We start from the raw sequence: 13,627 nt of genomic DNA on the forward strand, positions 1-13,627 counted from the left end.
TTTTTTTTTTTTTTGGCACAGCAGCACTAATAATATTTAGGGCATAATTGCTGTCCTCCCTTCTGTGTCATGGTTGTTCCTCTTTCTGCATCAGCAGTGGTTTTCTTTTCTTTTCTTTTTTTTTTTTGGCGCAGCAGCACTAAGAATATTTAGGGTATAATTGTAATTGCTGTCCCCCCTTCTGCATCACATGTGAACCCAGCAAGAGCAACTGTGAGGGGTTACAGTGTTCAGGTGAATGGTTTGGGCCAACATAAGTTTTGCTTAAACATCGCCCATTCAGGTACTCACCTAACACCTGAACTTTCTGGGCACTTAGCAGGATGTTTGCCTGCTGACCACACAGTCATTAGGTTATTAAGGCTTCCCTGCTAAGAGCTGAATTTAAAACAATAATTGTAAATTTAAAAAAAATGGGGAAAAATCAGTTTGGGGGGGACCCTTTGGGTCTGCTATGGTTTTTAAGGGGAACCCCAATGACAGAATAAAAAAAAAACAACATGGGGTCCCCCCCCAAAATCCATACTAGACTCTTATCCGAGCATGCAGCTTGGCAGTCCAGGAAAGGGGAGGATGAGCGAGCACCCCCCCAAACCATACCAGGCCGCTTGCCTTGGGGTGCCCAAGGGCCTCTTCCCGACAACCCTGGGCTGTGGATGTCGGGGTCTGTGGGTGGGGTGCTTATCAGAATCTGGAAGCCCCTTTTGACAAGGGAGCCCCCAGATCCCGCTCCCCCCACATGGGAATGGGTATCGGGTACATAGTACCCATACCCGTTTACCAAAAAAGTGTCAAAAAGTATTAACCTGGAAACAGTTTTTGACAAGTCCTTTATTAAAAAACAAAAAATAAACAAATAGTATCCCTCGATGTAAATCCATCATCAATAACGACGCCCACCGGACCCAAAAAATAGAAAAAATAAAAATGCTCCACCTGTTAAGACGCCTCCTGCCCTCTGCCCGATCTGCTCTTTGACAGTTCTTATATAGACAAGGGGGTGGCCACCCGGCTACATCACCCGGTGGCACCGCCCCTTCTGAACACCCCTGCCCCAAAGCACCCACTACCCATGTTGAGGGCATGTGGCCTGATATGGTTCAGGAGGGGGAGGGGGGCGCTCACTCTTCACCTCCCTTTTCCTGACCTGTAAGGCTGCATGCTTGGATAAGGGCCTGGTATGGATTTTGAGGGGGACCCTATGCCATTTTAAAAAAACAATTGACATAGGGTTCCCCTTAAAATCTATACCAGACCTGAAGGGCCTGGTATGGACTGCGGGGGGGACTCCACGCCGTTCTTCTTCATTTTATTTTTTTTATCTGTATTGCCGGGAGCCGGTAATACATTACAGCAGGGAGCAAGTTTAAATTACATTGCTGCAGCAGGTTCCATACATAGTACAGATGTGCCACTTTACAGGCACATTAAGGGGACCTCCCAGGCAGGATATTTAAATAAATTTTTCATTTTTATTGTTTCACTTTAAGCATCATTAAAATCACTGCTCTTTTAAAAACGATTGTTCTGGGGGGTGTTTGGCCCATCCCTATGGGTCAGTGACCCACACACTTCTTAACCCAAAGACAGCCAGAAAACTTGCATTTTCCGATGGTCAACAATGTCAGTCTGTATACTTCCCTGAGTTCAGGTTTACTTTAAATTTTCAATTTTATATTTTTTAATAAAACCAACAGAGAATAAAAATGTTGGGTAGATAGGAGCATGTCAATCACAGATTACCATAATGCAACAGAAAGAGTACAGCAATAAACACAGTTTGAAAGGACAATATATAGCAGAGGTAGTGAATTAAAATTCAAGGAGGTCCTGTCACTAAAAATTTTCTTCCGGCCAAGATCCGAAACACAAGAGAGATTGTGCACGTCTACTTTCCTTATGTTGGCACAGGCACGCTTTCTGGCGCTTTTCTTTCTGTTTTCTCCACACACTCTGGTAATACCCTGTAAATGTAAATGTCCCCAATAGTATTCCCCCTTATATCGGGTGCCCCTACCAGAGTAATTCATTACATTGGGTGCCCCCATAAATCAGTTGCCTCTGCCAGGGTACCCCCTTATATCGCTTAAATCAGATGTCCCCATCAGAGTACCTCCTTACATCAGATATTCCCATCAGGTTCCTTCATCAGAAGGCCCCCTTTACATCTGGTGTCTCCCATCAGTGTGCCCCCTTACATCATTTGTCCCCAGCAGAGTTCCCCCTTACATTAGTTGCCATCATTAGAGTGCTCCTTTACATTAGGTGTGCCCATCAGAGTGCCCCTTTACATCAGGTGTCCCCATCAGAGTGGCACCTTTCGGCAAGTGGCCCATCACAGTGCCACCTTACATCGGGTGTCCCCATCACAGTGCCATCTTACATCAGGTATTCCTGTCAGAGTGCCCCCTTACATCAGGTGTCCCCATCAGAACGCCTCCTTACATCAGGTGTCCCCATCACAGTGCCACCTTACATCGGATGTTCCCATGAGAGGGGCACCTTAAATCAGGTATTCCCGTCAGAGTGCCCCCTTACATTAGTTGTCCCCATCAGAGTGCCCCCTTAACATAATATGTGCCCATCAGCGTGCCCCCACTAACATAATATTTGCCCATCAGTGTGCCCCCTTAACATAAAATGTGTCCATCAGCATGCCCCTTATTTTATGTTAAGGGGCACTCTGATGAGTACATTTTATGTTAAGGAGCACGCAGATGAGTACATTTTATGTTAAGGGGCACGCTGATGGGCACATTTTTTTGTGCTCATCAGAGTGATCCTTAACATAAAATGTGCCCATCAATGTGCCCTTACCATAAAACGTGCCCTTTAAAATAAAATATGCCCATCAGAGTGAACCTTAATATAAAATAAGGGGCATGCTGATGGGCACATTTTATGTTAAGGGGCACGCTGATGGGAATATTTTAGGTTAAGGGGCACATTTATGGGCACATTTTATGTTAAGGGGGAGCCCCTTAAGAGAAAATGTGCCCATCAGCGTACCCCTTAAGAAAAAGTGTGCCTATCAGCATGCCCCTTAAGAAAAAGTGTGCCCATCTGCGTGCCCCTGTAAATATTACACCCCACATACCTTGAGGCAGGCAGGGAGCAGGAACCAGCAGAGGTAGCAGGCTGCCGGGGGCCTCCTGGCCGACAAAAGGGTGAGATCCGGGAGGAGCGAAATAGCAAGCAGAAGGGGGTGGGGCACGCACGTGACACCACGCCTTACCTCGCAGCCTGGCCGGGAGACGTGAGATAGTCAGCAGCAGGGGGCAAGGCGCAAACGCGACATCATTGGTTGCTGAGATGCCCACAGCCCCAGCGACCAATGACTGCGGATTGGAGATGTGGCACTTTACTCCGGCAGCCTGGCGGTTCGGACAGGAGCTTCACTCGGTCCGTGTTCGGACCATGAGGCACCATTTAATGGCGGCTGATCTACAGTATGGTAATGAATTCAGTGTTCAGCAGTAGAAGATGAAGCACCGTCATATGTAGGTGCTAGGTAAAAGCATTGTTTGCTCTGCCTTCTTCACAGGGGAGCCTGATCATTAGTTCTGCTTGTTACATGTGTCCATGTGTGATTCATTTGGTCTGAGGGAGTGTCCCCACTGTATCCAATGGGGGAGCCTGTTGGACAGTGGAGGAAACCCAGCCAGTGACGCACAGGCTTTTGTGGCTGTCCCAGAGGGTTGGCACAAGAGTGTTGCATCCTGGGATTGGTGATAAAAGGGCGTCTTTGGGCGGGAAGCCAGGTCCCAGGAGGAGGGTGACGGTTGTCTCTCCTCCTGTCAGCAAGGAAGGTGGTCACAGGCAGTCGGCCTAGTGGACCAAGTGTGTGATGCTGAGCCAGGAAGTCCAGGATACTGACGAGTGGAGCTGATGGCAGAGCAACCCAGGGAAAAACAGTGTCCGTGAGTACCAGGAAGCTTGCCAGGGGTCTGCCCAGGACGGAGACCACTCCAGTGGAGAGTCAGTGGACAAGGGGCTAGCATGCACGGGAAGTGAGAAAGGTGGTGCCAAGTCAGGACTCTGAAGAGAAATTAAGTCAGGAAGAGAAATTCAGTCAGGAACATATCTTCTTTTTTATCCCAATATTTTTATATTATGATTTTCAAAATAATACAAATAACATAAAGGACAATTCATATATAATAATATCGATAAATAATAACGGCGTATATAGAACCATAAGTGCAAAAGAACTTAAATTACCCCTAGAGGGGCATCCATGCCATAAACCCCACTTGTCAGTACCTATAATCCATTATTGACAATTAAGCATTCAAAAAATCCATGCAATATCCACTAAATTACAACAAAAACCAAACAGACAAGACACAAAAAACAAAAAAAGGAGAGGGGGGAAAAACAGGGAAAGGGGGGGGGGGCAGAGAATACTTCCCTTCCAAGATATCTCAACCACGCTAAGAACCAATCACATGTGTTCAGTCATCCCAGATCACAGTAACATATCTTCTACTTCACTTCTATGGCAGGGTGAAGCAGCGGCCTTGCCGCACACACTACAGTCAGTTGTCTTCAAGAATTGTGCATAGTTTAAGTTGGAGTATCCCACTCATCCCTTCTCCCATCCAAGTTCTAAAATAAAACAAAAAAAAATCCCCTGGACTGTTCATTGTCTGAGCCAAGCTATAAAGTGATAAGTTTTACAGACTGTTGCTATGGGTAACCCAGGGCAATCCATTCTCAGCAGCTCCCTAGGGGGCAGTGCTACAAATAGAAAACAAGTACTCCTGAATATTGAAGAATATAATGTCAGATAGTATCTTAGTATAGAAACAGATGTAAGAGACAGGTGGAACATATTTATCCATTCATCCCAGATTGAGTAAAAAAAATTCAATTGACCTCTGGATTCTTAAATATAGTGTTCCCTAGGAATGAGCAACATTGATCCATGCTGCTTGTTTAGTAGTGGGATCAGGAAAAATCCAGTTTTTAGAATTGTCTTCGTGAACACAAAAAGTAATTTTAAGGTCAGAAGGAGAAGAGGGAGATAATCTGGAAAACCTAAAATACAAGATAGGGGGCATGGATTTAAATTGTCAAGAAACAATAAGGATACTTCCTGCATAACTCATAGTGGCAATGAAGTTTATAACAACACCATAGCACATATGAAGTCACCTGTATAGAAATGACATTTGGGACAATCTGGGTTACAATGCAAACCGGCTTTAAATGCTTTTCTGGATTTCCATTTACCACTGACAGGGGTGCTTACAATGATCAGCTTTTATTTATTTATTTAATTTTTTGAAACCTTTATCCCAAAATAAAGAAAAGGTGTTTGCTGTAACTGCTTATAAAGTTTAAGGTGGAGTTTAGCTTCAGTTTGTTAGTATATTTATATCTGCTAGTACATCTAACACCCCCCTCCCCAGACTGATAATGTTGTGTTCAAAGGCGCCCCTGTGCTCCTTCATCCAGAGCAGGGATACTCTATTACAGGTGGTGTGTTACTGGCCAGATCATCCGGTGAAAACAGAGGGGGGGGGGAAGGAAAACGAATGCAGCCACCACATCTAATGCTTGGTAAGCTGCAATATAATATGTTTTTGTTTTATTTCCGATATAAGTTAGTCCTGTACACTAAGACTTTAGTGATTTCTTCAAGAATAGTGGGCCACTGGTTTTCAGAGACTGTGCCAATGTCAGTAGAAGTAACTCTATCACTTGTCAATGTTCATAACAAAGATGGTGACAATGTAAGTGTAAATTTACTCTAGAGATTACTGTATACATTCCTGAGCTGGAAGGTATCTGTAGAAGAATCCTGCAGAGATCTCAAATTCTGTTTGTAGGATGGAGAAGTTCAGGTTCTCTTAACTTCCAGTCCTCTTTGCATTGTTAAATGCAATTTTAAAAGATACCACAAGAGGGAAATATTATATCCAAATTCCAGTCCACTACAGGTCTCCTCCACAGTCGTTTATCAATACAATTTACCTACCATGATCAGCATATTCTACAACATTAGTAAGCCATTAAGAAAGCTTAAAGTGACAACTTTTATATATATATATATATATATATATATATATATATATTATATATATATATATATATATATATATATATATATATATATATATATATTTAAGTATGTATTTTTGACTCAAAAAGAGTACCTTTTTTGCTCTAAGCCTCCTCCATGTTCCTTTTTTTTTGTGCTATCCTGATCCAACTCCCTGTTAGAGGGCTACCTTCGTTATCCATGGCCTCACTATATGAATGTAGCCATCCTCGCTCCTGAGATTGACTATGGAATATGTCAGTTCTAGTGTGCATTGAGCAGTGCACATGATGACTGCAACTAATATGCACTGCTTGTTTCAAACAAATGGAAGGAAGAAGGAAAAAGAGAGGCTTATGGAGGACATTGCAAGGAGGCAAATAAACACAATAACAAACATTTTCTTTAAAAACTGTTTACCTTTCCGCCAGACCCGCCATCTTGCAGGTAGCCGCATGAGATCTCGAGCTCCCGTAGGGGCAATTGTTAGTGAAAAATGACGAACACAAGAGGCAAAAGGCGAGGAACCCGTTATATGTTCTCTAGACCCTTCCGCAAGCATGGTCCGGTGCCACTGTCAACCTATATGCGCATCTACAAAAAGGGTGATATTGTGGACATCAAGGGTACAGGCACAATCCAGAAAGGTATGCCACACAAGTGCTACCATGGCAAGACTGGCCGGATCTACAATGTCACACAGCATGCTGTTGGAATAATTGTGAACAAACAAGTCAAGGGTAAGATTCTTGCCAAAAGAATTAATGTCCATGTAGAACACATCCGCCACTCAAAAAGTAGAGACAGTTTCCTGCAGCGCCTGAAGGAGAACGAGAGGAAGAAAATTGAAGCTAAGGAGAAGGGAACCTGGGTGGAGCTAAAATGTCAGCCAGCCGCGCCAAGTGAAGCTCACTTTGTCCAAACATTTGGAAAGGAACCTGAGCTCCTTGAGCCAATTCCATAAGGGTTCATGGCATAAAGTACTGCTAATAAAACACCGTTTTCTCAAGACACTGCTTGTGTGTTTTATTGCTATTAACTGGACTTGTACTGGCATATTGCAAAAATCTGTAGAGGCTCTTGACTGTTTGGGCTCCTCCTCTGAGCTGTTAGAGATCTGATTCGCCAACACAAATTCTCAATTTCTCGAAATCACTGAAAGCTGAAGTTTAGCACATGTAGCAGCTGGTCATTCTGTGTTTAAAGAGATTGAAGCAAGTTTAACACCTTGAGTACATGGTGTCCCTAGCAATTATATATTTCGAGAAATAAAGCTTTTCTGAATACAAATGCAAAAAAAAAAACTGTTTACTGGGCCATTAGGTAGTGGATGTGTATGGATAATTTGTGGACAATTAAGATATCGTTTAGTGTCACTTTAACAAATTATGTGCCTAAATTCTTTCTTTTTAAACAAATAATTCCTCTCCTAGAAACAAGATGTGCTATTTGTGCCTGGATTGATTGTAAAGTAATCAGATATTTTTTTCTCCTCTTAAGGCTAGTACACATTATATGAAAATCGGGCGAACATTTTCGTCCAAAGAATTTTCGCACGATTTTCGTATAGTGTGTACACAACTTTCGACAGCCGATTCTTTGTCGTACAAAAATTCTCAAAGGGACAAACTCCAAAATTGTTCTCGTACGGAAGAAAACGAACAATTGTAGTTTAATGTGTACCTTTTCGTACGATTTTTGTATAAGAAAAATCAGAAAAGAAAGACTGCGCATGATCAGAATCAATAAACAACAAATAAAAAGCCTTTGTCGTACGAGAATCTTCATTCATCGGTTCCGATTTGCTGTGAAACAACGAGGAAAATCAGACGATCGTTTGCCTGATTTTCTTATAGTGTGTACCCCACTTTAATCCCTAATTTCCCTTGGTCTTAAATTATCCACTGTGACTCTAGCTGTGCACTTGGTCAGTGTCTGTTGGCAACAGTGAGACTGCATTCAAGATATATGGCCCCATCTCACAGAGCTATCCATACCTCTTAACCTTCTAAAGCAGGGATGTCAAGCTCAATTTCATCAAAGGGCCACATAAGCACTATGATTGCCCTCAAAGGGCCAGTTGGATCTGGGGTGCGCTACATACAGAGTGTAGAGTTCAGGAGTGCATTATGTACAGAGAGCAGGGTTTAGGGGTGCGCTATGCACAGCGTGCAACCCAACCCCCCAAAGCTTTCTCGCATTTCTCTCTCCTACCTGGCCTGGCTCTAGTACCTACTTGTATAGGCAGGTCTGCCTCGCCTTGCAAAGAGGTGGCTCTTTCACTCAGATTCTCGAGATCTTTCCCTGCCATAAGTGTATGCAGGGATCTGTTACTTCCCAGGAGCCGCTGCGGTTGAAAGTGACAGCAGGGAGCGGAGGGCCAGAGCTTGAAGTGGTGGAATGGAGTTCCACCATGTTCTGGCTGCAAAATAGGGTGCGAGGGCAGGATTCGGCCCCCAGGCCTTGTGTTTGACATGTGTTTTGTAAAGCATAAAAATAAATGCTTAAAAGAGAAGTATGGTATTTTAAAACATTTTTTAATCATACTTACCTAAGTGGATGCAGCATCATTCCGGTGCTGCATCTGTCCCCCACCTGCTCTAAGGCTGAGAACCGAGCGATCTAACACCAGCGATCGCTCGGTTCACAAACCTCCCTGAGCAGAGAGCTAGTGACTGTCAGTCACAGGTGTCTACTCTGCTTAGGTCTGCTCAGGCTCTCAGCAGCTCACTGAGCCGGGTGCTGGTCCAGGCAAGTGGGCGGATACCGACGATAAGGTTGCGATATTTTCCAGGCTTGGCCTGGCTCTGTGACATCAGCCGATGGTGGGATTTATACCACTGTCTGCTAAAAACGGGTCACAGGAGGGCAGAACAATCTGCACTCTTGTGATCCCCAGGAGAAGTACAACCAAACGATATTTGCCTGTGCATTCCTCTTAAACTCATGGTGATTTTTCAATTGCTATTTTTCCTTTATATTGTCAAAAAAAATATGACTAATGCAATAATCTGAAGAACTGTTGAAAAATTTACTACAATAAAAAAAACTTTGGCAGTTAAATACATTTATTTATATAGATCTCTACACAAGAGCAAAAAGAGGGACATTTGAAGAGGAGCGACAGACATAGGGATTTGTTTCCAAAAGCAACAAAGTCCATCCAAACGAGGGACATTGGGGAGCTATCACTGTGATGCTGCTGGGAGCAATAAAACCCTTTCCCTCCACCACCACCAACCATGTTATGTCATTTTTATTTTTACAAAACCAAATTATCCTGTTGGAGATATTAATGTGTTCTTTATATGGAGAGCTGCCATTCAGCTGTACAGATTGCCAATTGAGAACCCTGCAGAGGAAGAGAATGTGCGAATTGAAGGATAATTGAGCTCTGGGGAAACGTATTACTCTTCTCAACAGCCGCTGGACAATCCCTCCCCTAATTTTGTTTTTACTGCCAGCTTTGATTACACCTTCCCAAACGTGGCAAAATAAAGAAAATACTATATAAAATTGAACAGTAACTTAGATGTTGGGTTTTGGTTCTGCCTCCTCCATTCCTTTTGCTCCAGCCAACAAATGCCTTTTGCACATCTAAGCCAATCCTCACCTGTGTACACTAAATTTATAGAAGAGCGTCCATTAAAGATTTCAGGGATTGCCTTAAGCTGGCAATTTTTTTTTTTAGACAACCTAGAAATCTGAATGAAAGAAATCTCTTGATTCCCCCCATCCACACTAAACAGCCTAAATAGGTAAATCTACAGTTCAGACTATTGTATTCTGATAGCTGTCGCAAGGATCAAACAGTCCCTGGATCTGACTGGAAGCAGATGCTGTTTGGCCAAGACCAAGGCTCCTTCAGCCAAAGTTGAATAAAAAATAGGCTTTTGTCGAGCCAGATGGTGCCAACAGAGTCACCCACGGAATGGATTGCATACAGTTCAGAAGGAATCTGCCAAAAATGAATCCCTGTATGGCCAGACTTAAGGCTCGTACACACGAGTGGAAATTCGGCCGGGAATTTTCACCCGACGACCGATCTGCCGATTTTCGGTTGTTAGTATGATGCTTCCGACAAGCAACTCCGACTTTTCGGCCGAAAAAATCCTGGTGTGCAGGCTATATAATTTTTGTCGACCGTCAAAACACGTCCGATTTTCGTCTCATTAGATTTTGATGGGGAAAAATCTTATGAGCAAGACTAGGCATGCTCAGAGATGAAAGAACACAAAGAAAGCAATCCAACACATGACATCACTTCTGAAATAGAATTCTGTCGTGCGGGAAAATTTGTGTGCAGTCTAGAGCACATTCCAACCAACAGAAACCACTCTGGACAAAAGACGACCGGTCGGCGAAAATTCGTTGCGTGTGTACGAGGCTTTAGACCTACCTAAAAAAAATTTTGAGGAGATGGAAAAGAAGAACACCTAGACTCCTGAAACAAAGTGGGGTTGATTTTTTAAAACGGGAGAGTGCAAAATCTGGTGCAGCTGGGCACCAATCAGCTTCTATTTTTTTTTTTGCTTTTTCTTTTTTTTTTAAGACAAGCTGAAGTTAAAAGCTGATTGGCTACCATGCACAGTTGCACCAGATTTTGTACTTTCCAGTTTTAGTAAATCAATCCTAGTATGTAGGAAAAAGAGACCCTCCTGCCCCTTGTCATGTCCCAAGCTATGTAGACCATGAATTAAAGTTGAAAAAAAAAATGTTTGGGTATCTTTCTTTTCCATTGTTCTGGCGCTTTTAATGTACCCAATGCAATACCTTAGAGGTTAGTTGAAAAGGTTTATGTATTGAATTAATTTGTATTTAAATATTACATTTTTATAGAAGTCTACACATCAGACCAGAAAAAAAGAGGAACAACTGAGAAGGAAAGAGACAGTAGGATTTTTCCCAAATGATGGATAAACCCTACAACAAACGGACAGTTAAGTGCTATGGTCTCAAATACACAAAATTCTGTATAAAGGATATTCAACATACAATAAGTAGTAAAAATTACATATAAAATATCTGACAAGGAAAATCAATTAATAGGTCTTAATACAATCGACAGCATGTGTTTTGATGCAGTAAAGTTTACAGTACAAGAAGAAGTTAACCTTTAGCTCAGTATCCTAACGTTACATTATAATAATACTAATAAGATTATGTTCACAATGAAAGCAGAATATCCTTTTTAATATTGTTATTCAAAAGAAAATACTGCACATTCCTTTTCATCCGTGTAGAGATTTCTCATTAATGGTTTCTGTTTAAAAAAATAAACCTGTAATAGCAGTCATAAGTGTCTACTGACTGCTTTTTAAATACACTTCCAGAGTATAATGACCTTATAATCCCATCAAGCATCCCTCCTATGGTTTATAGGTCAAATCACACTTGGATGTGCGAAAAATAATCTATGCAACATGCTTAAGAAGTCATTAATTACTCTGTTAACTAGAGGAAAGGCAATGAAGTGCTTTATTCACGTATACAAAAAAAACAGCTTTGGCAAACATGACTGACTGTGTCTTGTACAAGAAAGTTGACTGGCCTTTGTGACCATGGTTGTAAGACTGGAGGAGATGTTGTGAAATTCCAGTCATTACTACAGTATAGGAGTTTATGCCACATATGGAATATCTTGCAAAATGTTTACCATTTTGCTTCATACCGTCAAAAATCAAGCTGTGAGACCTAAGCCCCGGTTCACACTATAGCGATGACAGACATCGCATGTGATTGGGAGCGCACTGCTCTGAAAATCACATGTGATGTCTGTGTGATGCGAATTCAGCCATACAGATTGTTTGGCTGAATTTGCATCTGATTAGAACAGAACACGCACATGACCCTTTTTTGGGTCCACAGCAGTATCGGATCGCATGGTGGTTCACACCAATGCGATCCAATTATTGCCTGAACTGTTAGTTTGCACTGCGATATGCAAACTGATCTGGGGGTGTCGCTAACTTTGCATTGACACTCCCAGCGATTTGCATATGGCAGTGTGAACTGCCTGCAATTTGAATACGATGCGGGTACCCGCAGTGGATTCGCAGGGTTTCCACATTGCATATATGTGAAACGAGCCTAAAGCAGTATTAAACCCAAAATCAAACATTTATAATATTATTATATTAAAATTAACCAATTCATCGATGTGATGACTGCATTCATTTTGTTTTAGGCTTTCTCTCTTCTATTTTCATTTGGCGAACGATTCAGTCAGCAAGGGCTGTTGTCTTTCAAAAGCAAAAGCTCTCCAGCAGAATGTTTCGGTTTAAATGGATGACACAAGCAATAGCTTTTATTTATTTATGTCAAACCTTAAATCTAATATTGAGGAAGGTTGGGACTTTAAATGAGGCAAGTGGCACGACACTGGTAAAATGATTGGTGCATGATAACATATTTATTGGTCATTTATATATATATATATATATATATATATATATATACACACACACACACACACACACACACACAGGTGAACATCATGAAAAAATAAAATATAAGTATTTTATTGCGAGCTGATTTGTGTTGTATGTTGACATCTAAATCAATAGATCACATAAAAACGGAATAACGGTCATACAAGATTACAGAGCTTTTATGTATAAAATATAAATGCATAATTAAAGCTGCATCAGAAGGCTCGACGCCTTTCGTGAAGTCATTTCCACTTCTTCAGGAGAAAATATGCAGGATGCGTATAAAGCAGCTCTGAGTTTGATGTGTGGTATTGTAGGCCATGAGCTAGTGGAGGAGTCTGTCCCGGGAGCTGAGGTGATGTAACCCGCAGAGACCAGAGAAGTGGATAGGCGAATTTGTAAAGGAAATAGTGTCCTATGACGTGGACAATGATGATGCTAAATAGCACCTTTAAAGGGTTTCTTGTAGTCCAGCATGTGTGAGCCATGATCTAAGTCTAATGTGGATGACCCAACAAAGAAGGGAGCAAACAGAAAGTATCCAGGATTTAAACTCCCAACCTTCCTCATTATTAGATTTCAGATATAGGGATGGAGGCACATGACCCTACGGTGTTATGGCTTCATTTAAAGTTTTTTTAAAAGAACCCTTCCTTTTATGTAAAACCTTTATCCCAGAAGGAAAAAAAACTGTTTGTTGTAATTGCTTATAAAGTGTGAGCCGGAGTTTGGCTTCAATTTGGTATTGAGTTTAAAGCGATACTAAATGCACACTGTTTAATTTACAATGTCCTTTCTATTTCTGTATGTGGATAATGGTACTGTAATTATTTTAATTAAAAAAAAATATATCTAAGTACCTTTTCTTAATGAATGTACAGCTGTCACATGACCCAGATCTTTCCCAGCCCATCTGCAGGGAGACATAAGCAGGAGGAGCTTCTAGTCCTCTGATGCTGGTCACATCAAAAGAAAAAGAAAACAGTTTTTGGAATAAAGAGTAAAAATAAATAATATCACTAAACTGTTCACTAAATCAGATCTGCCAGTCACAGGTTGTGTCACGCCCCTCCAGCCTGTGTCTTAGAATAAGATGGAGGTGAAGCCTCTATTAATCTAATCTGTAATATCCTGCCCCCATTGTGTTTAG

At 41.8% G+C, this 13,627-nt stretch overlaps 1 protein-coding gene across 1 annotated transcript; it reads left to right on the forward strand.

The window, feature by feature from the left end:
* The first annotated feature begins 6,479 nt into the window (after positions 1-6,479).
* On the forward strand, positions 6,480-7,025 carry LOC309544305 (large ribosomal subunit protein eL21-like). The gene has a single exon (XM_082243211.1). It carries the CDS (start codon positions 6,543-6,545, stop codon positions 7,008-7,010), a length of 468 nt encoding a protein of 155 aa, XP_082099337.1. The 5' UTR covers positions 6,480-6,542; the 3' UTR covers positions 7,011-7,025.
* The last annotated feature ends 6,602 nt before the right edge of the window (positions 7,026-13,627 follow it).

Source organism: Pelophylax lessonae (assembly GCF_965119305.1).
Source record: "Pelophylax lessonae genome assembly, chromosome: 1".
In the NCBI taxonomy this organism is placed as follows: Eukaryota; Metazoa; Chordata; class Amphibia; order Anura; family Ranidae; genus Pelophylax; species Pelophylax lessonae.